Raw genomic sequence first — 27,332 nt, forward strand, 5'->3', positions numbered from 1 at the left:
CTTTTAACTACTTATATATGGAACTATGACTGCTGCATTACTTCACCCTTGGTATTGCTTCTGGGTTTGGCTTCCATTGATGAGACTTCAATAAAGGTCGAAACTGGTCTGGGTAGTGACCCTTTCCAAAATGCATAGCATTATATATGTCCATAAGGATGTGAGCTTTGCATTATAGGATACTAAGTCAAGAGATGTAAAGGCATCAGCCTCTATATATGAGTTGTCCAGTCATGAAGTTACTTCACATGCAAACTTTTTTTGCTCTTCATATGCAAAGAAAGTTTGCATGTGAAATGCAAATACAAGTGCAAGGTGAATTGGTGAATAGGAGTGGAATTGATGTTCTTCATATGCAAGCCACCAAAGTGTCTTTATATTAATGCTGGCAATTAAATCTTGGAAAATACTGACACTTGGTTCCACCATAATTACAAATAAATCAAATCAACTAAGCTATGAGCCAATGTTTTTTTTTCTGTTATGTACACACAATCTTCACAATCTTAGCAGTGTGTCCTCAAAATTTAAGGTCCTTTTCCACCATCACTTCCAGATTCCATTTACCACCTCTTCCATTAACAGCGTAATCAGCTGAGACAGAGACACTATCGTGTGTGTGTGGAAAGGCTTATGTGTTCGTCGCACATGTTGATTGGATTTTAACGATATAGATGCGATATAGATATTGATAAGAAAATAACTATTTATTAATTTAAATGCTATTTTTTGCTGGTATTATATCCAGCGTCTTCAGAGCACACAAACAAAGTTTGTTACAGTAGCGAGACAACTACAATCTCGTGTAACAGTGGGACTAGTATGAGTAATTGTAGCGTGCAACACAAAGACTAAAGTCCTAATTAGGCGCCATCTAAATTTAAAAAAAAACAAAACAGATATTAATTTGGTCTTAGGATGACTGTCTCTCAAATCTTTGGTAGATTTATACAGCCATACTTGTTGAGGTTTGGAGTATGTTTCAAGGCTTCTGTTGATTCCAGGAACAACCTCTCTGACTTGTAGAAGCTTCTGTGCAGTACTTTTGTTCTTTTTTTCCCAATTGATCCTGTGTGCAGAGGTATCCAAAGCATGGTCTGCCAGGCCTGACTTGCCATAGCGAAAGTGCCGGATATATTTTTAAAAAATAATATATATATATATATATTCATTTTAATATAAACTAAAAATCCAAGAATTATAACAAATTGAGATTTAATTTGAAAACGCAACATGTTTTGTCAGGATTGACTTCATCAGGCATTAAGAACATAGAAAGCTATTAAAAGACACTGAAAAAAACATTGAGACACTCTAAACCTATACAGTTATAAAGCTATAATATTCAACTGTAAATTACTGTAAATTAAAGTTCTATTGTTGTACACAAGTGTCCAACAATAGAACTTTAACACGGACTATAGCTCAAGTTCATAATAACTGTAATTTACAGTCGAATATTATAGCTTTATAATTGTATAGCTTTAGAGTGTCTCAATGTTTTTTTCAGTGTCTTTTAATAGCTTTTTATGTTCTTAATGCCTGATGAAGTCAATCCTGACGAAACGTTGCATTTTCAAATAAATCTCAATTTATTATAATTCTCGGATTTTTAGTCAGTTTATATTAAAATGAACATATCCGAACTCCGAGTTAATAGTAGTAGTCACATATATATATCCGGCACTTTCGCTATAGCAAGTCAGGTCTGGCAGACCATGCTTTGGATACCCCTGCACACAGGATCAATTGAATCAATTTCAAGGCTTCTGTTGATAGCGAAAGTGCCGGATATATATATATATATATATTTATAAAATTAATTTAACTGACTAGAACCCGAGAAAGTATAACAAAAACCTTTAATAAATCATGACTAGTTTCATCAGTGCTCAGACTTCTTCAAGTGAGAAAGAAAAAACATAAGACCTATAAAAATAACAAGGTAAAAGACTTTCCAGCTTAATAAAAAGAAGTAGAATAGTAGCGGTCATATTTGAATAGGTGATCGCGTGCTACCGTTGGCATGGGTTGAATGTGTGTGACAGCTAATTTTAGAGTGCCAGTACAGGATTACTGCGCTATGGGAATCGGGCAAAAACTTCATTCTTTTCTGAGTCGACCAAAACACAACCAACTGCATTTTCCTGGTGTTTATAAAGTTTTGTGCGACTGTGGTCAACCTTATTTTGGCCCAACAGATAAATCTGTTTCACTTCGTCTTGAGGAACATAGACGTGACATCTCTTACAGTAGAACACGAGCGAGCACCTTTTCCAGTCATGTCGTCTTCTCGGCAAACTCTAACCTTGAAGAACGGCCACACCAAGTTGATTGGGAATGCACTACTAATTTATATATATGCAAGGATGAATTTGAAAGAATTATCGAATCAAAAGAAATAGTTCTGGACCCTTCACACTTGAACAACAATCTAAGCTACAATTTGCCTGATTCCCATAGTGCAGTAATCCAGTACTGGTGCTCTAAAATTAGCTGTCGCACACATTCAACCCATGCCAATGGTAGCACGCGGTCACTTATTCAAATATGACTGTTACTATTCTACTTCTTTTTATTAAGCTGGAAAGTCCATGTTTTTTACCTTGTTATTTTTATAAGTCTTATGTTTTTTCTTTCTCACCTGAAGAAGTTGGAGCACTGATGAAACTAGTCATGATTTATTAAAGGTTTTTGTTATACTTTCTCAGGTTCTAGTCAGTTAAATTAATTTTATAAATGTGTATATATATATATATATATATATATATTTTTTTTTTTTTTTAAATATATCCGGCACTTTCGCTATGGCAAGTCTGGCAGACCATGCTTTGGATACCCCTGCACAGAAGCTTCTACCAGTCACAGAGGTTGTTTCTGGAATCAACAGAAGCCTTGAAACATACCCCAAACCTCAACAAGTATGGCTGTATAAATCTACCAAAGATTTGGGAGACAGTCATCCTAAGACCAAATTAATATATATATATATATATTTTAGACTTAGATGGCACCTAATTAGGACTTTATCTTTGTGTTGCACGCTACAATTACTCATACTAGTCCAACTGTTACACCGGATTGCGGTTTTCTCGCTACTGTAACAGATTTTGTGTGCTCTGAAGATGCTGGATATAATACCAGCAAAATATTAGCATTTAAGTTAATAAATAGTTATTTTCTTATCAATCTGTGTTCGCAAAGAGATATTATCAACAAACTGAAGACCCATTTCGGAAGAATCCCTCACTTCTATAGCTTACCTAAAATCCACAAAAGAGTGCCTCTCAGATCCATAGTTGACTGAATAGAATAGAATCACTTACCTACCACCTGCCAAATTCCTAGCTCATCTCTTAAGTGCCTGTACATGCCATTCATAATTCTCCACGGAAAGTTCATCAGAATTCATGATAAAAATTGGAAGTCTATCCCCTACAGACATCATAATCAATTTTGACATTGTTCTTTTTTTAGTACTGTTATCTCTTTATTACTGGTTTATTTGTAATACATATATGTAATACACCCATGGTACATATGTACCATGGGTGGAGTAAGGATTTTTTTCTTAATTTTTATCAATTTTATATATATTTTTTTGTAATTTTTACTTATTTTTTACAAAGTCCAGAATCCGTATACTCTAGAGATCAAGCATGGAACTTTTTCAAGCTATTTCAGGCCTCAAATAAGTAGGACGGTAGTCTCACACCAGGCAATGAAATTAATCTTCCACCTAAAGGAAATCGCAAACATCCATGCCCATAGCAGGATTTGAACCCGCAGCCTCTTAGTTGGAGAGCAGACATGCTAACTACTACTACTAGCCAACCAGGCTGGTCTTAACACAGCATCTAGAACAGGTTTTAGCAATAATCCAGAAATGCTGGATTTTGGCAAAAGCTTGTTTTTCCTGATATTTCCTTGTGTTTTTTTTTTGTTTTTTGTTTTTTTCATATTAAAAAAAGTTCATAGTTTAGTGATTCAGAAATGGAGGAGGGAGTTACTGAGCAAATACCTAATAGCTCCACTGTTGTTTGTCAGCAGTACACTCAACAATATCAGTATGGTATAAAATTGTGTGGCAGCAGAGCTTAAGCAACTCTTTAGATGCAGTTTTTTTTAATGGAATAGTCAGTCTCATGCTGTTTCACTATATCAGTTAATTTGATGCTTGTGTCAATGCAGTTAACAAACATCAGATAAAATCAACTGATATACAAGTTAGATTATATAAGAATTATTTTTGACTAATTTTGAAATTTTTTGGGGAATTTGAGATCTCATAACCAATGCTTTATTTAAAACTATTCTATACATAGGTGTTTGCTGTTTTACCGCCATTTATTGGAAAAGTAATGACCCAGGTCATTGAAGCTGCGGTAGAAGAATTAGCTCGTCTCTATAAATGCATTGGAAAATTTACAACAAATGGGAATATTCAGGTTGGATACTGATTTCTATTTAAGATTGTATTTATTTATATAAAATGAAAGAAATTATATTTTTTTTACAAAATTGGATAGAAAATAAATCATTTCATGTTTTTGTAAAAGGCAAATGCATGCCTCTTGGCATTTTATGTTTGTGGCAGTCTCAAGTCTAGATTTTGAATTTTTATGAATTAAGACTATCATAACGTTCAGGATCTTCTGTTTATTAACTTATTTACGGATGTGGTCTTCATTTACCTCTAATTAAAATTAAGTTTTTGTATTTTATAAATTAGCCAAAAACAAGATGGCTTTAAGTTTGCAGTCTAAAAAATTCCCGTTTAGGATCAGTTAAAAAAGCACATGAAGCTAAAAGTTGACAAATTTGTGGATTTCACCTTTTTGTAATCAGAAATGTTATGACTATGCACTATTGTTCCAAAAGTTTTCAGAAATGTTGGCATTTTTAGTTTGTCATCTTCATCAGCAAATGGCTTTTATATCCTTATAGGGAATAGGTGAGGCTGTTTTAGCCCTGTCACTTTTGGAAACTGAGTGGAAGTTCAATCTTCCCTGGTAGCCATTCAGCAAATAGCTGGCCCAAAACTATCACTAATTGTAAGCGGCTTCCAGGTAAGAGATGACTGACATGTATTATCATCTCACGGTCATTAACACCAACACAATGTATTATTGTCTGAAATAGTATGGATTCTACAGTCAATTTTCTTGAGCTAATGGGATGAAAAACCCAAGCGTCCAGGAAAAAAAAAAACTGCTTGCCCATGCCAGAGGTCAACTAACTCAGGAACTGGTCGAAGTTGGCAACTAGAATTTAACTGAAGTCTTTCTTCAGGTGGCCTAGTGCAGAGGATGCAAGCACCACCATTTTTAGTTTAATACTTCATAAATTTGTAATTAAAAAAATCATTATTCAGTAAAATATAACTATTATGTATTGTTATCTTGATCATTTCTTTCTGGAACAATTTTAACCCTTTGAAATAATGGACTATCCATACCCAGTCTTATTTGATGTAAGAGACTCATCTTCAGCAGACAACTGTACACGGGAGCCAGGCTCCATATTACTAGAAGTAATTAGTCTAAAGAGTGAATTAATATTGGTGCAGAATGAGATACAATAATTAGGAGAAAGGATGACTGTTGCAAAAAAAAAAAAAAGTGATAGTAAATGAGGACTTAAAGGTGACCGACTGTCGCAGCAATTTAGAATGTAAAATAATAGAAGAGAAAAGGGGGAGAGAGAATACTATGTTTGCCGAGTCAGTTATCAAAGATGTAAAATCAGAACAGGTGCTGATAGCATGTTTTTTGTATTAGAAGCAATACAATTACAGTAGTGGAATGGCTGAGGCTGCAAAGAGAGGAAGAATTAGATGATTTGACTGTGCTAGTTGGAGTGAATGATTTGAGAGGTAGTGTAAATTAGACAGCACAGAATTTGAGAATGTTATTAGGAACTGTGAAGAGTAAGTGTTAAGGGTAGGGTTGTAAGTATATTGTCCAGTTGTAAGGAGAAGAAGGGCGATGATTATGAATAGGATGATAGCAAAAATGTGTAGGAAGCAGAATCTTGTTTATATTGATCTCTGGGATAAATTCAAAGATAAGAAATGGCTGTTTGCTGAGGCTTATCACTACCACTCTCACTCAGATGTAAACAAGCCTCAGCAAACAGCCATTTCTTATCTTTGAATTTATCCCAGAGATCAATATAAACAAGATTCTGCTTCCTACACATTTTTGCTATCATCCTATTCATAATCATCGCCCTTCTTCTCCTTACAACTGGACAATATACTTACAACCCTACCCTTAACACTTACTCTTCACAGTTCCTAATAACATTCTCAAATTCTGTGCTGTCTAATTTACACTACCTCTCAAATCATTCACTCCAACTAGCACAGTCAAATCATCTAATTCTTCCTCTCTTTGCAGCCTCAGCCATTCCACTACTGTAATTGTATTGCTTCTAATACAAAAAACATGCTATCAGCACCTGTTCTGATTTTACATCTTTGATAACTGACTCGTTATCAAAGTAGATTGCTGTTGAATGGAGGAGTGATTTTATCTTTGCAGGGAAATGAGAACTAGATGATGGGTTTTTGAGTGTGAGCTCTCACAATACGTGGGTGTCGAACGGGGATGGAAACCAGTGGTGGCCAGTGAAAATTTTAAGTGGAGATGCTGCATATACAATATAAGAAAAATAATTCATTTTTTCCTAATCAGTAACTAATTTATTAATAAGTAAATTTACATATTAAAATTTTGCTTTATTAAAAATATTATTTGTTCTATAAGCCTCACTAAGTTGTTCAAAAATTTTAACTTGTCCTAATAATGAAAATGAAATAACATTTTCCATGTGTTTTTGAAAATTTTGATACATTTCACATTTTTCTTTTATTCTGTTTATATTTGTAAAACCAACTTCAATCCATACAGTATCGCCACCAAAAAAGCAAACAAGGAAAACAAAATAAAGCATTTCTAGTTTTGCAACCACAACGTCATTTAATTTTTTGATACCACTCACTGCTAAAAGACCTGATGTATTTTTTATTTTTACTTATTCCTTCCTGACTAATAATATCTCGAGTAGGATGACCATTATTTTTTATTTCTATTTTTTTCATGTAACGATAATTCAGAAAATATAATTCTTTTGTTAGATATTGAATGAGGACTCTTTCAAGAAAAGAATCATTCATTCAAGATTTAACTAAAACTCAATACTAAGTAAGAAAAGACTTGTACTGTTGGCAAAGTAAGCTTATTATATGAGAGAACATGTCACATTTTCTTTAGAAAATGAAAATTAGAAAAAATTGCATATCTAAACATAAATATATTGTTTAAAGCTTTAATGTAAAATTGTGCTCTATACAAGAAAGTGTATCTAAGTGCTAACAAAAGTCCAAAGGTTGCTTGCTAATCTCCGCTGATGACGTAAACCCCGAGGCAGAGGCATGGAAAGCGAATTCCGTTCGCTTTCCATGAAGAGTGCTAATCGAGGAGCAGAAATGTGACACCACTTCGTAAGAGCGAATAGGGAGGTGCCGTGAATAAGATTCGAAGGCAGAAAGAGGGTGCTATGAAGGAGGATAAAAGCGAGTTTGTACATGTTTGAAACTCTCGCTCTCTCTTGTTTTTTTTGTACCTTCTTTTTGTTGCCTGTTCCTGTGTTCTTGTGCGGACCAGCGATGCTGATGATCAGAAGGAAGCTTGACACCGGAGAGCTGCAACCTTTCCCCGTTGCTGACTGATGCGAGTCGGACAAGCCTATACGCAAGATGACGGCAGTTTTCCAATTTGGGCCATCGGTAAAGGTTATACCGATGTGAGATAGCAAAGGATTCCCCTTTGATGGCGGTCGAGCTAACGACAGCAGACCATGAGATGAGCGTGTGTGCAGCAAAGAAAAATGCCCCATTTGTGACTAGCACGTGATTTCCACGTAGCAGCAACCTACCGTAGCAGAAAGATATCCTCAAACAAAGGACGGACGAAAGAATCACGATATCATCACTCAAGGTGGTAAAGTATTAAAACCTTTTCTTTTACCTACTTTTCATGTTTTCAATAGTGACACTCATCATAATTCAGGCTTGTGTCTATAATAAATAAATATTTTATTTTAACAGAATAAAATAAGATTTACCAAAAATATTTCATCCTCACCACGAACACACACCAATAATAAAAGTTTTGTATCTCACAGAAATAACGCATACAATTTATCTGTAGTGACACTGCCCAACAAGCATTGTCAGATTTACTTGCATGCAATGACATGGGCAAACAACTATCGGCGAGTCTAGCCACAACTGACCGAACATTTTATGTTGTGACGTGATAATTCTGACACAAAATGTCAGAATTATCACGTCACAACATAAGCTCTAACCTTTAACATGTTGTATTGCATTTATGTAATGTTGTAAGCATCGTTATTATTTATAAACACAAACAAAATTTAATTTTTTCATTTTTTTTCCTTGGGGATGCAGCAGTGTTGCAGTGCTTATGTACAAGTCACCACTGATGGTAACCATGATGTAGCTTCAGGGATTGTTTCGAAAGATGTAGATCGATTAAGGGTTCGGTCTCTCATAGTGATAGGGATTGTATGATGAGAAGGAAGTTTAATAGATCTTCACCATGCCTGTTAAGGTGGGTGATAAATTTGCTGACTGGTGTGAGATTGGGAATGCAAAAACAGGGAAACTAGAGCTAATACTGAGGATTCAGGTGGGGTGCATGTAGATACCAATAAGGCAAATGAGTTTATGAGTAGGCAGAAAAAGTTAGATTTAGTTCATGAGATTGAAAATCGGAATGGAATGGTCAGTACAAAGTGTAGGCATAGTTGTGGTAAAGGAAGCAGTTAAGTTTTATGTATACTAATGTGAGAAGCATTTGGAACAAGAGGGAAGAGGTTTTGGCATTAGTTAGCTCTTGTTAGCCAAAAGCAAAAGTTATTGGTATTAGCAAGATGTGGCTAACAGAATATGACATAGTGCTTGGTACAGAATGTGAAGCTATAGTATTTTCAGGGTAGACAGCACAAACAAGATTAGGAGAAGGGTAATGAATTGCAGCCAAAAATAGTAACAGCTCAACAGGGGATCAGTGAAATAAAAAGCAGTACATTTGAGGCCATGTGGTGGCCTCAAATGTACAATTGGTTGCTGCTATAGGCCAGGTAATGAAAAGAAGGATATGGATAGGCAAATAAACTCAATGAGTTTATTTGCCTATCCGTTTACACATATACCAAATGGTGAGCTACAACCCTACAAACCGCATCAAAAAGAAAATAACAGAACTAATCAAATCAGTGACCATGTGGCCAGAGGAAACAACCAAAAAATTAATACCGCATTATGCCCGTGCTCCCAAAATTTATGGGAAATGCCAAAAATACACAAAACGAACACACCATTACCACTGATAGTTGAAGGAAAGGAGAGCTGTAATTATGACTTAGCCAAGAAGCTAGCAGCCACACTCAAGGAGTTGGCAGGTCATTCCCCCTCCTACATAAAAAATACACAACACTAAATAAACAAAATTGTGGCAAAATATTTTTTCCCTACAAAACGAAAGTACAGCCATGGGCTCACCCCCCCCCCAATAACTAATTAGCTAATGAAGACGAGCAACAAGCTCTAGATTCTGCCAGCCTAAAGCCTGGATCAGATATGTTGATGATATTTTTGCCATTTGGACCCATGGTCGCGAAACATTAAATACATTCCAAAGCCACCTGAACAACAAAAACACACCAATTCACCATCAAGATCGAAAACAACAACTCTCTTCCTTTTCTAGACACACTCGTCACGTCTTCCCTCAGGCTGCCTGTCCTTCACAGTCTACCACAAACATTCATGCACAGGCCAATACATACATATAAATTCATACCACCATCCAACACAAAAACTAGGGGTCATCTGCACCCTCAAACATAGAGTCCTAACAATTTGCTTCAATGAACAGCCCCTGACCCAAGAATTTGAAATTTTTAGCCAAACGTTTGTGAAAAATGGCTACAATAAAAAAAAGTTCACAAAATCCTCCATAAAAATGCCATTAAAAGCAAAAAAGATTACAAGAATGCCATACCATACATTAAGGGCATTTTGGAAAAAATAGAACACTACTTAAATACAATATTAAGACAATCTTCAAACCTCCTGCAAAATTAAGAAATTTACTTAGCTCTTTCAAAGATCCTCTTCCATACCTTGCCCACCCAGGAGTTTACAAAATTCAATCTACTAACCTACCTTACATAGGTTAAACAGGACACATCATCCCAATTAGAAAAGATTAACACATTAAATACCTCACTGTGGTAAAACAGGCCTCAGACCACACACTCCAAATGTCACAGAATTGACTGGAAAGGTACCAAACCCCTACACCATACCAAAACCTAGTTTGAAAGAAAATTCAAAGAAGCCTGTGAAATGCTGAAACATCATCCAAATCAGAACAAGAATGATGGATTAATTATTCCAAAAATTTGGAGGACCCATCTTCAACCCCCTACATATCATCCAGAACAACCCCAAACAGAAGAAAATCTCAATACAAGAGGACTTTAGAAATTATTTAGTGTACTTCTGTTTTTTTTTCATCAGAGGGCAGGCTAGGGTAAATGATTAACAGACTTTTAGATTCATCTGAGAATGGGGAACTGGACCATGAGACTTATTTGTGCCTATGGTCCCACAGAAGGTTCTACTAAGGTAGAAGTGGAGGAATTTTTTGAGGCTTTAGAAAAAGCAACTGACACAATGAAAAAGGAAAAGTTGGTCCTTGTTGGGGATCTAAATAGTAGAGTAGGAAATGATTGTGAGACATACAAAAATATTTTGGGAAAATTTGGAGAAAAGAGCAAAGCTAATAATAATGGCAAATATCTGTTGGATTTCTGCTCAGGACATGGACTGGTTATTACTAACACCATGTTCCAACATAAAAATGTGCACAAATTCACATGGAGAGAAGAGGCTAGGAATAAGAAAAGTCTCATTGACTATGTTATTGTTGATAGTGATGTTTTCTCCCTGGTGCAGGACACCAGAGTGTACAGAGGATTTGAAATTGGAAGTGATCACTATTTAGTCTTGAGCAGGATAAAATTGAATTTCATATTGAAAAGAATAACATGTAAGAAAGTTTTAAAGCGAATAAAAGTTGAGCAGCTCTCAGATGTAAACTGTAGACTAAAATACAGAAATATTATTGAAAAGAAAATGAAAGAGTTTGAGAACAGGAATCAAACCTTGGAGATTCAGTGGCAAACTCTGAAGGAAACATTGATTGATTCTGCCAGAGAGGCATGTGGTGAGGTTGTGTGCAAAGATAAAAAAATCAGAACTCCCTGGTGGACACAGGAAGTTAAAGAGGCAGTGAAGGAAAAGAAGAAAGCATATCAAAAGTTCCTGGCAAATAAGTCAGCTTTTACTCTTACAGAATACAGAGACAAATGTAAGAAAGCTAAACAGTGTGTAAAACTAGCTAAACAAAAGTCATGGGAGGACTTTGGCAAGAATATAGAAAATAAATATCAAGAAGGTGGCAAAATATTCTGGAGGTTGTTGAAGAAGCTTAGGAATGGAGGAAAGAGTGCTGTAAAAGGAATTAGAGATGATAAAGGTGAAATGAAAACAGGAGAAAAAGATATCCTTGAAGTATGGAGTAATTACTTTGAAAAACTGCTAAATGAAACAAGCAGTGATGACAGCACAGTGATAAAAAACACTGACCAGGCATGCAGTCAGGAATACATATCCATACTTGAAGTAGAAAAAGCCATCAAAGACTTGAAATGTGGAAAGGCAGCAGGAGTAGATGATATTCGACCAGAAATGCTGAAGTATGGTGGTATAAGAGTCTTACAGTGGCTGCACTGCATAGTTCAGAAAGCCTGGACAGAGGGACGAATTCCCGATGATTGGAGTAGAGCTCTCATAGTACCCATATATAAAAAGGGAAATAAAACTGAATGTGAGAATTACAGAGGTATTTCCCTACTGAGTGTTCCTGGCAAGATCTATGCAAGTATACTTGAGAAACGGTTGAGAAGAATTGTGGAAGAAAAGCTTGGTGAAGAACAAGCTGGATTCAGGCCAAATAGAGGCTGTCAGGATCAGATCTTCACTTTACGACAAATAGTCGAGAAAGCATGGGAATATAACAAAGATCTGTATTTAAGTTTTGTCGATTTGGAAAAGGCATATGACAAGGTGCCAAGAGAGAAGCTATTCAATACGCTGCAGTTATATGGTGTCAATGGGGCATTATATCAAGCAATACTTAGTCTTTATTTGAGTTGTGAGTCAGCAGTTAGAATTGAAGGAAGTACAGGAAGATGGTTTAATGTTAAATCTGGTGTGAGACAAGGATGTACATTATCCCCTCTGTTATTCATTATCTATATGGATCACATTATGAAGGAATGTGGTATTAAACCTGATATCAAAATTGGAGATGTTAATGTCAGCTCTTTGCTTTATGCGGATGATGTTATACTTCTAAATAAATCCGCTACAAGTCTGCAAGATTCTCTGACTAAATTGAATAGCTGTTGTAATAGATATGGTATGAAGGTCAGCAATAAAAAGACAAAGACAATGAAAATAGGCAGAATCATTGAAAATATCAACTGTGTTGTGAATGGAGAACCTGTGGAACAAGTAAAACATTTCAGCTACTTAGGCACAATTTTTACTGAAGATGGTAAACTAAATATAGAAATAGACAACAGAATCAGCAAAGCTGGTATCGTGGGAAGTCAATTGAATAAATTCATATGGAATAAGAAAGAAATTAGTCGGAACACTAAATTAGCTGTATACAAGACTGTGTTCAAACCAATTTTAACTTATGGATCTGAGAGCTGGGTCAGAAGTAAAACACTTGACCAAAGACTAGAGACCGCAGATATGAGAGTCCTGAGAAAGATTAGAGGCGTGAACAGATGGCATCAATGGCAATATCATATTAAAAATGAGGATATTAGGAAAGAACTTGACATTGTCAGCATCCAGGAATGCGTTAGCAGAGCTAATCTCAGATGGTATGGTCACTTAAATAGAATGGGAGAGGAAAGATTAGCAAAACAAGTGTTCTCTGCCAGGTTGGCAGGAAAACGACCCAGAGGAAGACCAAGATATAGGTGGATTGATACGGTACAAAGTGCCTTAGACAATAGAAATATAAGATCTGATAATGTTGGAGTCTTGACAAGTAACAGACTGATTTGGAGGAAAATTGTAGATAGGAAGTTAGTAATGATGTAATTTTTTCATGTAGTACTGTCATATCCTGTACACCCCTTGAGGGTACATGACAGGAATTTGATGATGATGATGATGATGATAGATTCATCTTACTCTTATGTAATGTATTGTTGTGTAACTTGTATCCTGTACATATGTATGTTTTTCCAATGGTGACCTTAATACAGAGGTTGAAACGTCAAATGTTACTTTCTTGATGATAAGTAAAGTAATTATTCTAACACATGTGTTGTGTCTCCATAAATTCATATAGCAGGAATTACAGAGCTGGTAATTATGTCAAACTATGGAGACTGCTTGGGGAAGTGCTACTAACATACTTCAGGGTAAGTATATTAGTAGTGCATGGTCAAGGAGTGTTTACAGGAGGGGGGGGGGGGATAGCAGAATGCATACCTAGAGTCAGGAGGATAAATAAAGTAGGAATTAAGTGGATGAGTAACATTGTTAAGCATGAGAATGCTTAACAACTTCCTCAAGTCTCTATTAACATTCCTTTTTTCACCAACTAGGTCAGTTATTCTTATAACTATCGCTAATTCTGATGCCCACTCTTTTCTTCTCTGCAGTATACTCATTATACACTGTGGATATGCATTAGAGAATGACATGCGTCCTTAGGGTTGTGTCCTTTGCTTGTAACTTGATCTACTACAGACACAACCTTCTGACCCTTATTGATTCCCTCATCCCTGATCTATATCCTGGTGGTGTTATTCATTATCACAGTGCTTAACACTAGAACTCTTTTGACTCTGACAACTTAGTTATTGTGATTTGTAATATATACTTTTCTTTTGATTTATTTCACACTAAAAATGAAATTAAAGATGCCAAAAAATTATATTCTTGGTTTCATCCTTTATCCAAGTGTAAGCAAAAGAAGTTTGCACATGAAGTCACTTCACCACTCGGCTACTTGTATATAGAGGCTAATAACTTGACATCCTATGCCTTAGTATCCTATAATGCAATGCACATATCCATGGAAATGTATAATGCTATGTTATGGTAAGGGCCATTACCCCAACCTGTTTCTTGTATTGTATTTTTTTGGCTACTTATATATGAAAATATGACTTCTGCATTACTTCAACTTTGGTATCACTTCTGGGTCTGGCTCCCACTGATGAGACCTCAATAAAGGTCGAAACCGGTCTGGGTAGTAACCCTTCCCATAGGGTTGGGTTACTACCCAGTTGCTTCCCACTGAGGGCATGCTCTGCAACACACATGTCCTCAAGGATATGTGCGTTATAGAGCCTCTATATACAAGTAGCTAGTGTTTAGTGACTTCATGAGCGAACTTTGTTTGCTTACACTTGGATAAAGGATGAAACCAAGAATATAATTTCTTGGCATCTTTAATTTATAGTATAACCAAGCGAAAAGACTTTCAGCACTCTAAAAATAGTTCATTTTAAACCAAAATTGAGATAATGTTATAAATTTCAGTAAAAGAGCTAAATACCAAATTTAATGCAGTTTAGTATTTAGGATCTTTTTTTTTTTTTTTTTGCTGAAATTTGTCACAATCTTCCTTTTTTTAAAACTGAGGTAAATTCTTTTCATTCAAAGTAGAATGGCTAAATGCATAACAGATAAAATAAATCTAATAGGTGTTTAGAAATCTTGTGAATTGCATTTAAAGTTATTAATGAAATTAATTTCATTATATTAATGAAATTAATATTAGAATTAGTCCACGCGGTTAGCCTAGTGGCTATGCACTTCGCAACCATATGCCTGGGAAAGGAGTGTCCTAGGTTCGATTCCCATCGGTGACGTGAGGAGCTGAAGGATCTTCCTCAGCCATAGCCAAGTTAGCCAGTCTTGGGCGTGGACAGCAGGGTTTTTTCCCCAGTTTATTCTGGGATTTTTCATCCCGCAAGCAGGCAAACTGGCCTCGAGAACTGAACACTACAGGCCATAGGATATACCAGGGCATAAGGCTGACCACCTTATCCTGTAAAAACGGAGTGAGGTCCGATGATCAATGGACCCTCGACACCGCAAGGTAAAAGAGGGTATAAAGAAGATGATGAAGATGATGATATTAGAATTAATTTAATATCAGAAACAATGAAAATGTAGGCTAATAATAATTTACAGAACTGGATATAAATTGATCATCATTCATTTATTCATATTCAGTTACATTAATTTCTACTACAAACAGGCAACTTGACTCTTTAACTTAATGCTACTGTAGGGCAGTTCTTCTTTTCTGATATAAATTTATCAATGTTGTATATTGGAAATCAGTGGATACTAATGTATGACGTTGTAACACTATGTTGATATAGTTTACAAAAGCATATACTGTTGACATAAATATTGAAACCAGACACTCCCCTTTTTTGCTGAATCACTCGTAATCCCTCAATTATCTGACCACAGTGGGAAAGCAATTTGTTAGTTGGATAACTGAAGATACAAATCTACATGGCTTTCCACCAGAAGTTGGTTGGTATAGTAACCCAATCAAGCAGAGCCGCATTTACCATTAGGCGCAAGATGGGGGCCCTCACTCTCTAGGGGGGGCCTCATTTTAAAACCTTACTCCTCACAAAGAACAATAAAAAAACAGCATAGTTATAGGTGCAAAATAAAATACTTATTAAGTATAGTCTCTGGGAAAAATTCCCATGTTACTCCTCTTAAACACTATTATTGTAATTTCGGCTATTATAGCCTGTTTTTGTTTAGGAGTGTCCCTTATTTAAATACATTGGCTATCAATACTCATTTCTGACAAAGTTCCGAGGACGGTCACACGACCGAAACGGTTCCACATCCCGTTAACCCTGCCCCAGTTGCCACATAAGTATACCCTTCCTCCCCTTTTCCCCCCACAAAATGCGCCTTAATTCAAAATAATATATGTATACGTTTATATATATATATTATTAATATTAACCCGGGTTATCCAAACTTATTTTCCTGCGTCAAAACACACCCCCCACGCTCTCCCCCGTTTGTAAACAACCTTCAGCAAGATCATGGAAGTGAAAGACATCGTAGAATCAAAAAAAGGTATGTACCAAAATCTTTCCACCTCTTTTATTCTACCTTAATTGCCTTCTACACTGACCAATAATGCTCTAAATATATATACCCCTCTTGAGTATTGATAGCCAATGTATTTAAATAAGGGACACTCCTAAACAAAAACAGGCTATAATAGCCGTAATTACAATAAAATACTTATTTTTAAATACTAAATTCATAATATAAAAACTAGAGGCTGCTGAAAAATTTGTGAGGCTTCCAGCTTCCATTTGAAATACATTGTTCTTTCCATACAATATAAAACTAACAGGAACTCTGTATTCCATAAAATTCATGTATGTAAGCACGTACCATTTCTTTGCTGGACATATATACATGTCCAGCAAACCTGGATAATATTCTGTCCACCTGCTGAAAGAACATGGATAAGAAGTGTAGTTTGACCGTCATGTCCTTTAGAAGGTGCGATAATCCTTCATGCTGAAAAGAACACTTAACTACATTACCTGGCGTACATAGTGGCTACGTTCTGTGGCTACAGCAAGAAACGCAGTTGCTTGCCATTTGCTCGGTAACCGGAATCTAAGTTATATCAGACTAAATACCTATGAGTTATATCCATTTTGCTGCTTGTTTTATCGTATAATTATAGTTTTTAATGCGTAAAATAAGAAATCCTTCCATACTTTCTTCACTTCATATTGTATCACTTTGGAAGATCAATGTCGCTATCAATTTTTTTTGCTAATTATTTTAATCGCCAATACATTTTAAAATTCTCCAAGAACTTGATTGAAGATAATTATTTTTGTCAAACAGTTATTTTATAAATTCATGAAAATCCGAATCTAAAAATGAATACAGCCTCCATCTGTTCCAAATTAAGTTTCCTATTTTATTCATAATCTCAGTTATCATACGTAAATCTTGAATCATATCATGTAATGCATAATTTTTATAACGTAATCTGTAGGTTTTTGCATTTCAACTTTCTTGGTTTTCCACCTAATCACTCACTACAAATCAAAATAAACGGCAGTTATGAAGTCAACGGTTATGTACATATTTTTGGCTAATTTCGATAGTATGTGGCAGTTTTGAAGTAGCGATATTTTCCCTACAGTTTATCATTTAAAACATGTGTAGGTGCACATGCGTCAAAATGAAATTTTATTTCCAAAATTTTCATAACAGAATTAATTCGCCTTTAATGGTTAACTCCCCCTCCCAAAATTATCACACACACACACACTTTCTTTTTGTTTGAATTCGTTATTTTTCCAAAGTAATTGTACTGTTGCAGTTTTAAGCAAAAGACAAAGGCATAGAATCTCTGATAAAATACCATTGGATATAAATTAAAAAGACTCACAATCGAAAACCCCGAGTAATGCAGTTTAACACCATTTTTTGTTCATAAAAAAAAAAAATAAATAAAAAAATCGTTCCTAAAATTGAAATGTGCGACCCATATAATCTTCTTTTGCAAGGAAAGGAACAAAATGTCATATTTATTTCAATAAATGTTATTTAAAAAATATAAATATTTGTCATAATATTTCCAATGCAAACAAACAATTTGATTATTTATTTTCGCGCATGTGAAATTCATTTTTATTTGGGAAGAGACACAATAAGTAAATTGTGCAGCAAAAAAGGGTCAATCCGAGAAATACAATGCACATAACTACAATAATCCGTTAACGGCAGAGGGGGGAAGGGAGGGTAATTTCATTTTAACAGATAGAATGCTGATGAAGTTTCATCAGCATTCTGTTTCAGCATTAAACTTTCTACATTAAATAATATTTACAAACGCAGCCTTTGTGATAGAAAATCATGTTGGATTCTGAATCAAATAACATTTATTCTATTTTCTACATAATTAGAATCCAACACCAACAGCATCGAACCATTGTTCCCCTTCCAACTACTAACAGCACTCAAACTTGCTTAACGTTTTGTGAGTCATTAGTAGCAGAGGCTCTCTACCAATCGACCAACCTTTCATTATCAGGAGAAGATAAAAGTGAAAATGAAGAACATCAAAATGATGTGGAAAACATAGAAGGAGAGAAAGAAGTAAATGAAACAAATCAAGAGGATTCTGAAGAAAATTTTCAATCAGAGTCTGTACTTACCAGCAAGCAAGCTATCTCTCATCCTACCGATATAGCAGTGTGGCCACTTACTATTAATGAACAGTTTATTGAGCATTTAATAAACATGCCCCAGAATGTTGGTAAAATCGAAAATTAAAAAAAAAAGAATACACAGAACGCAATAGAATATATGTCAGAAATGGAAATATATCACATTTGTACTGTAAAAAGGCGAATGGATCAAAGGAGAAACGAGAGTGGCTAATTTTTTCAGAAACCAGCAAAGCAATTTACTGCTTTGTAAATTGTTTTCTAAGTCAAATAATAGCTTAATGAAGGGTTTTAATGACTGAGAAAATATAACACGAACCTTATGTGATCACTAGCATTCTACTGAGCATATACGAGCAATGTGCATATATCGCAAAAGAAAATCAAGTTCTGTGAATAGTCGAATTGATCAAACAAATACAATCTAAAGAAAATTACTGGAGAGAGGTTTTTAAAAGAATAATAGCTACCATTAAGTTACTGAGTAAAATAGGGCTAGCATTTAGAGGAAATACAAATGATATTTTTTCTGATTCTTGCGGAAATTATTTATCATGTTTACATTATTTAAGTGAATTTGATGTTTTTTTTTTTTAAAACATCACATGAAAATGTATGCCAACTGTGGTTCTGGCAGATCAAATTATCTTTCTTACCATACTTCTGATGAATTCATAGCGTTAATAGCTAAAACAACAAGAGAAAGATTAATACCAGAAATACCAGAAAGCTGCTTATTTTGCAATAATACTCGATTCAACGCCAGACATTGTCCATAATGACCAATTAGCTATGATATTTAGGTATGTTGCTGCAAATTCTGACAGAGAAACATTTATCGGGTTCATCAGAATTACACAACATAATTCCTTATATTTAGAAGAGGTAGTATTAAAAAAATTAGAAGAATTATCTTTGGATATAAAAGTGTGCAGAGGGCAAAGCTATGATAATGCTGTGAATATGAAAAGTATCTATACAGGTTTACAAGCTGAAAAAACGTGGTCCCGCTGCACATTATATACCGTGCTCTAGTCATTCCTTAAATTTAATTGGCAACTATGCCGCAGAATCTTGTCCGGAAGCAGTGCGATATTTTTGTTTTATTCAAAATGTATATAATTACTTTTCATCTTCAACAAGAAGATGGGGTATACTCCATAAACATTTAGAAAAAAAAATCTTTAACAGTTAAAAGACTAAGTGAAACGAGGTGGTCCGCAAGAGCTGATGCTATATTGGCTTTGAAATGTGGATATAAACAAATTAAAGACGCATTACTTGAACTATCTATTTCTCCTCATGAAACCTATTTCTAAATTAGAGAGCTCATCATTGGCTGAACATTTTGACAAACCAGAAACAGCAATTTTAACAGTTATGTGGAACAAAATTTTACAACGAATAAATGCTACTAGTAAATCTCTACAAGATCCCGATATGGATTTGTTTTTAGCTAATAATTTGTTACACTCTTTAGTTGGTTTTATTTTAGATATAAGAAATAGTTTTGCTGCTAAATGAAGAAGCAAATTTATTAACATATGAGACAAAATTTAAAGATGAAAAGGAAAGTTAAAAAACGAAAAAAAATTAGTGACGAAGTTTCACAATCTAACAGTGAGATTATATTACATGGGAAAGAAAATTTCGCTGTGAACACTTTTAATGTCATTTGTGATAAGCTAATTTTGGAAATTAATGAAAGAACAAAAAGCTATTTCGACATATTAGATATATTTGACATTTTTTTGAATGAAGATATAGATCAAGACAAGTGCAAGATTAGTATTGATAAAATTTTACAAACTTATGGGACTGATATTGATCCAGAAAAATTTACTGATGAAGTTGAGCGATTTTTAATAATGATAAAGAAAGAAAATTCATCAATTAAAAATATGTAGAAATTTATAAACGATGGGTTAAGGTCTTCTTTTCCGAACGTAGAAAATATTTCAAATGAAAGTGCTGAACACTCATTTTCAGTGTTGAAACGAATAAAAAATTATTTAAGAAGCAACTTGCACCAAAATAAAACAAGTGACCTGTCGTTATTATGCATTGAATCAGATGTAATGGACTCGATCAATTATGATGACATTATAGATATATTTGCTAAAACCAAAGCCAGAAAAAAAAACTTTTAGTTTTTAATTTTTTTATTTAAATTTGATTTGAACTGATTTATTTTTATACTTTTTTAAAATGCAAATATATGTATACCAATGTTGTATTGTGTATTAAAATGAGATATTATGGAACTGTTGACTTTTATTTTCAATAAACTAAAAAAATGCTTATTTTTGAGGGCCTCATAATGATGTTGTGCCTTGGGCCTCCAAAAGTATAAATGCAACCGTGCAATCAAGGGTTGGTTAATTGAAGGTTAGATCATTTGAAGATAGTGTAATTGAAAGATCACAGTACACTTCTCTTCACACATAGCCTGTACTGCTATATAAAACGAATAGATATATCTCCAAAACTGACTGTACATTTATCTCTCAGCATGGAGAAGAGTAGTTACAGACTTTGAAAGAAGTGTTATTTTAATTTATTGATTTTATCACTTCATGACTGATAAAAGAGTGGATTACCCAAAATCAGCTTTATGCATCATTATTAATGTAAGGATGTGACATCAGAAAAGAAACTCATTGGAGACTGACACCAACAAATGCTCAGAAGGGTGGTATGAAATCTAATCTTGGCAATCCAATGTGGAAGTAATTAACCAGTTCAAAGCAGCTATGAGGCCATAATGAATGGCACTGTCTCTGTTTCTGCAGGACAGCCAAACATCAACCGTGGTGCAGTCTACACTGCTGTAAAAAATGTTATGACTGGTTGATGGGCAGTTGAAAGTCCATGATAAGAAGCTTTGAATCGTGCTTCTCTCTTTTTTAGGTGAGCAGGGCAGATGCTTCAAGATGCCTCATGTCTACCTACTTCAAGCTGTGAATTTTAATAATAGAAGTGTAATGATCTAAAACTTTTTTTTTCTTGCTGTTGTGAATTCAAACCTTTGTAGTGACTATGAAAGGATGAATGGTGATAGATAATACTATCTTGATAATGCAGTGTTTCCTGTATTGTGTCAGTTTTACATAAACAGATCCATATTGCATTGTAGGAGCTGTTGAAAACTGGTTGGCAGAAAAGGATGTCAAAAAAGTTTACTTGACCACAGAGTCCTGATTTCAGCCCAACAGAACAAAACCAGTATATTCCCAATAATACATGGATTGGGGATGATGTTGAAGAAAAAATAAACTAAAATATGAAATTATCACAACTAGTGGAGAGTATACCAGTTGTGATCATATCATATTTTGGTTTATTTTATCTTCCTTTTACATCTTCCTATTTGCCAAAGGAAAGCCTGCATACCGTTGGTGAATTTTATGCACACAATTTGGGTTTCTTTTGTAGGAGCTATTTCAGCACTGTTGTATAATGAAACCTATGGAGCATTCATGACTAAACATACACACGTAATCACAGTAATAAGATTTTTTTAATAAGCAAATATTTTGTCCTAAATATCATAGGACATTGTCAGTACAGTTAATTCAAACAATACTAGGAATCACATACACTTAGGGCACATGCTTGCAGTGGAATCCCTCTATGCATGCAGTAGCATGTTATAGAATTAAATTAAAATATATCTGGAGAGAGAGAGAAAAAAAAAATATTGTATTAAAATAAGCCATAATGACGTTCTTACTATCCCTAAAGTCTGAGAAATTGTCATCCTAAATTGCGTAAAATAATTTATATAGGTTATTTCATTTTCTTTTTTTCTCTCTCTCTCTCTCTCTCTCTCTCCAGATATATTTTCATTTAATTCTATAACACATTACTGCACACATAGAGGGATTCCATTGTAAGGATGTGCCTTCAATGTATGTAATTCCTAGTATTGTTTGAATTAACTGTACTGATAATGTCCTATGATACTTACGATGAAATATTTACTTATTAAAAAATCTTATTACTGTGGTTACATGTGTATGTTTAGTCATTCAGCACTGTTTCAGAACATATATAATTACCATTGACTTTTTTTGAATATCATAAATAGCATAACTATGCCATTATGAAAACAGTAGCATAAAGATAAACCCAATTTAATTATTGAGGTTTCTTCATTATCTCAGTATTCTGAAAAATAAATAAATAAACTGGGACTTTGCTTATTGGAAACTTAGGCCAAAAAATATGTTTGCATAGTACTTCAAAACAAAGCGGTGCTATTACCCTGGCAGAAATTCATATCTACAATCCCCTTTAAGACCCAATTGTGTGACTTTCATTATCTGATTCACTTAAAGTTTCAAGTTAAGAGGAAGGGCAGTTAATTCATGAACTACTGAATCTTCTTCTTCTTCTGCAGCTTCTCCCACTTAAGTGGGGTCACTGTTTATTATGAGTCTCCTCCACACCTTCCTGTCTTGGGCTGTCACCACATCCAAGTTCTTCATCTTCAAGTCCTCTTCTACCAGCTCCCTCCATCTCTTCTTTGGCCGCCCACGCTTCCGCCTTCCTTGCACATCCATCTGCATGACCCTTCTTCCCACATATTCGTCCTCCCTCCTCATCACATGACTAAACCATCTCAACCTTGCCTCCTGTATTTTCGCTCCTAAGTTCGTAACTTTCACTGTTCCCCTGACATAGTCATTTCTCAGATGATCCTTTCTGGTCACACCGCACATCCACCTAAGCATTCTCATCTCTGCTACTTCCATCCTGCTAATGTTATTTTTCCTCAGGGCCACAGTTTCTATAGCATATGTCATAGCTGGTCTCACTACTGTCCTATAAATTTTGCCTTTCAGATTGATCGGCACCCTCTTATCACATAACACTCCAGCCATCTCCCTCCAGTTCCTCCAACCTGCTTGTATCCTGCATCCCACTTCCTTCTCACCTCCTCCATCTTCTTCCACTGTCGAACCTAAGTATCTAAAGTCTCTCACCTTCCTGATGACATTTCCTTCCAGCTCCAGGTCTGTCTCCTGGCCACCGCCCACTGTGCAACACATATACTCTGTCTTACTTCTGCTCAGTCTCATACCTCTCTCTTCCAGTACTTTTCTCCATCTTTCCAGTTTAGTTTCCGCTTCTTCTCTTGAATCTACAAACAGCAAGATGTCATCTGCATACAGCATTGTCCAAGGTGCATCTTCTCTCACCTCCTCTGTTACCACCTCCATCACAATATTAAACAGAAACGGACTTAATGCTGACCCTTGATGCAAGCCAACTGTTACTTGAAAACTTTCTGTCTGTCCCACACAGGTCCGAACACTTGTCTTCACATTTCTGTACATTTCCTGCACCAACCTGACATATTTCTCCGGCACCTTCTTCTCCCTCAGACACCTCCAGACTTCTTGCCTTGGCACTCTATCGTATGCTTTCTCCAGATCAATAAATACCAGATGTAGCTCCCTTTGTTTCTCTCGATATTTTTCCATCATCTGTTGTAACCCAAAGATAGCATCTGTTGTTGATCTACCAGGCATGAAGCCAAATTGTTCCTTTGCAATCTCCACCTCCTCCCTCAATCTACCATCAAGAACCCTTTCTAGGATCTTCATTGTGTGGGACATCAACTTTATTCCTCTGTAATTTTTACAGTCTTGTGCATCCCCTTTACCCTTGTAGATGGGAACAAGAGTACTCTCCCTCCATTCCTCGGGTATATTTTCCTGTTGGCAAACTTTCATGAACAGGTCCCACAGCAGGTCAATTCCCTCTTCCCCCAGTGCCTTCCATGCCTCCACTGGAATTCTGTCGGGGCCCACCGCTTTTCCATTCCTCATCCTCTTCATGGACTCCATCACTTCCATTCTACTGATGTTCTGCACCATCCCCTCAGAAGGTTGCCCATCTCCTCTGTGAGTCCTTGCATTTTCCTCATTCTGAAGTCCCTCAAAGTATATTTTCCATCTGTTTCTTATGTCCACATCCCTCCATAATACTCTTCCTTCAGCATCTTTGATCTGCCTCACATGTAAGATGTCCTTAGCTGCTTTATTTCTACATTTCGCTAGTTGGTACATTTTTCTCTGTCCTTCCTTTGTTTCTAATTGATCATACAGATCTTGATATGCCATGGCCTTCGCCTGTGCCACAACTCTCTTGGCTTCTTGCTTTCTCTCTTTGTACACCTCTCTGTCCTCTTCCACTCTTGACTCATCCCACTTCTGCTTTGCCTTCCTCTTAGCTGTCACTGCCACTTGTACATCATTATTCCACCACCAACCCTCCTTCTGCTCTCTAATCTTTCCAGATGTCTCACCAAGCACCTCGATTGCACAGCTCAGGATTACTTTTGAATTATGTTTCCACCAATCTTGTACACTTTCCAGTCCATCCGAAATCCTCTCTAACACTCTCTCCCTAAAATGATTCCTCACACTCTCTTCTTTTAAGCGAAACCACTTAATTGTCTTCATCCCATGACATCCAGAAGTTCTTATCTTCGATCTTAATTTAAAGTCTGCGCACAGCAGTCAGTGTTGTTGTGCTACTTGATCTGTTGGAATTACCTTACAATTTGTCACAACCTTAAGATGTTTTCTTCTAGTCAAAATGTAGTCAATTTGTGAGCTGTTGTTACCACTTCTAAATGTTATCAAATGTTCTTCCCTCTTGAAGAAAAACGAGTTCACAATTGCCAGATCAAACGCTACTGCAAAGTCCACAACCCTCTCTCCTTCCTGGTTCATCATTCCCACTCCGTGGCCATCATGCACCCTTTCACAGTCTCTATTCTGTCTTCCTATGTGCCCGTTCAAGTCTCCTCCGACAATCACCATCTCATTTTCTTCCAATTCCCTCATTTCTTCATCTTACACATTCCAGAACTCATCTTTTTCCTCTGCTGTACAACCAACTTGCGGGGCATATACACATAATACGACCACCCGCTCTTCTCCAAGACCCAATTTCATTCGCATGATCCTGTCGTTCCTTCTACCCACGTCCAGTACTTCACCCTTCATTCTGTCACACACCACAATTCCTACATCATTTCTTCCCTCGTTATTCGCTCCAGAGTAGAACAATTTATATCCATCTCCCAGTTCCTTTGCCTTTCCACCTTGTCTCCTGCACACATAAAATGTCCAACTTCCTCTTCCTCATCATGTCTGCCACCTCTCTTCCCCTTCCAGTCATGCTTCCAACATTCAGTGTTCCCACTCGCAACATCCTCTCCACCTGCTGGGCTCGCTTCTTTAACCGCACCCGCCCTTGATGCGGTAGCCCTCGTCCACTTCTCACAGCTGTAGGGCGATGTGGCTGCGCATCGCTTAAGGGGTACGCCCTAGCCCTTATATCATTTTCTCTTCGACTCATAATCATAGTTTGAGTTGGCACTGAAGTTTTACGACCGGATTCCCTTCCTGACATCAACCCTCGCATTTATCCGGGCTTGGGACCGGCACCTATTGAGGCTAGCTTGCCTCCTTCGGTGGCTGCATAAGACGAAATGACTTAGCAAGATAGGAAAGACTCACCCCTAGCCCTCGAATACTCTAATAGCATCAGGGGGAAGGAGCAAGGAGAGGAGAAAGAAGCAAAGAAAGAAGAGGAGGGACCAGTCTACAGAATAATATAACAGATATATATTACATGAAGTAAGGCATGGTCCTTACTTCATGTAATATATATATATTACTTCATGAAGTAATTCATGAACTACTGAATAGTCCTAGCAAACTCTATAAGGTATTTCCATGCAAAAGGAAATCTATGCAAAAGGTAACTTATAACAACTATTTGTTATAAGTTACTATTAAGTCTCTTTGAATTTCCTGTGGTAAAAGTTGATTGTACACATTACTTAAATCCCAATCTAGAAAAGAAAATATCAGTAAATTTTTCTCTCTCATCTCTTCCTGGTTAGGTGTTACAGACATTTGATGTGCTGCTAGCTTTGCCAGTCCTTTGCTGCATTAAGAATGGGGTATTGTATGCATGTATGTGTTCTCTAGCTAGTTGGTGTTATGTAGGATAAAATTTGAGATTCTCTGAGGAAGAACATGATCACCACTATGTGAGACTGCCTAACTCACCTTCTGCAAAAGCCTTTATAAAGGTTCCTCACATTAGTGCAATTGAAACCTTTTCCAGGTTAGATGAAGGGCAAATATCATGATGTCCTTGCAAATGAGCTATAATGACCAAATTAAGAATGATGTACTTTCGTATGATTTTTCCCACAAGGTTGTTTAAATGGATAGTGTTTTTGCAATCCAACCACAGCAATCATAGACTGTGTTGAAATCCACTGTTATGTAAATGTTTGAGAAAATTTTATTATGGTATATGACATTCATCACTACTCCAACTTATTGGCCTGTAATTACTTGGAAAAGTAAGTTTCATGTTTGATGTCTGTGGAAACACTAGTGGTGGTGGTCTGTAGATGTGGTTGCGTTTAGTTGATTGAGTGGTGGAGGAAGAGAGTAGAGTAGGTGCCCTCCCTCAATGGGTCTGTGGACTTTGAAAGTTTATTTATCACGTGCTCAGACTATAATAAATTTAGTTTAATCCTTTATCCAAGTGTGTGCAAACAAAGTTTGCACCTGAAAGTATCTTCAGGACTGGGGTAAAGTGGTACAACACCGGGCAACTCCTTGCAAAGGTGGAGCAAGCTACCAACACTCCCATCTCAGTATCTCCCATAATGCAAAACACATCTCCTTGCGGATACGTATAATGTTATGCATTAAGGGAAGGGCCACTATCCAGACTAGTTTCGACCTTTATTGAGGTCTCTTCAGTGGGAGCCAGGCCCAAGTGGAGATACCAGGCAGAAGCGTTAGCAAGGTCATCTCCTCCTATAGCAGCTGCCAAAC

General features: G+C 36.1%; 1 protein-coding gene across 2 annotated transcripts in view; it reads left to right on the plus strand.

Annotated features, from left to right (window-relative positions):
* The window catches only part of Sec5 (exocyst complex component secretory 5), a 584,315-nt gene that overhangs the window by 539,327 nt on the left and 17,656 nt on the right, over positions 1-27,332 (plus strand). For both annotated transcript variants that reach the window (XM_090401446.1, XM_090401447.1), the window contains exon 23: positions 4,326-4,448. In XM_090401446.1, the coding sequence (XP_090257572.1) occupies positions 4,326-4,448 (123 nt within the window). The remainder of the gene's footprint in view (positions 1-4,325; positions 4,449-27,332) is intronic.

This window comes from Typopeltis vanoorti, chromosome 12 (genome assembly GCF_054136105.1).
Source record: "Typopeltis vanoorti isolate ZY-2024b chromosome 12, IOZ_Tvanoo_1.0, whole genome shotgun sequence".
Lineage (NCBI taxonomy): Eukaryota > Metazoa > Arthropoda > Arachnida > Uropygi > Thelyphonidae > Typopeltis > Typopeltis vanoorti.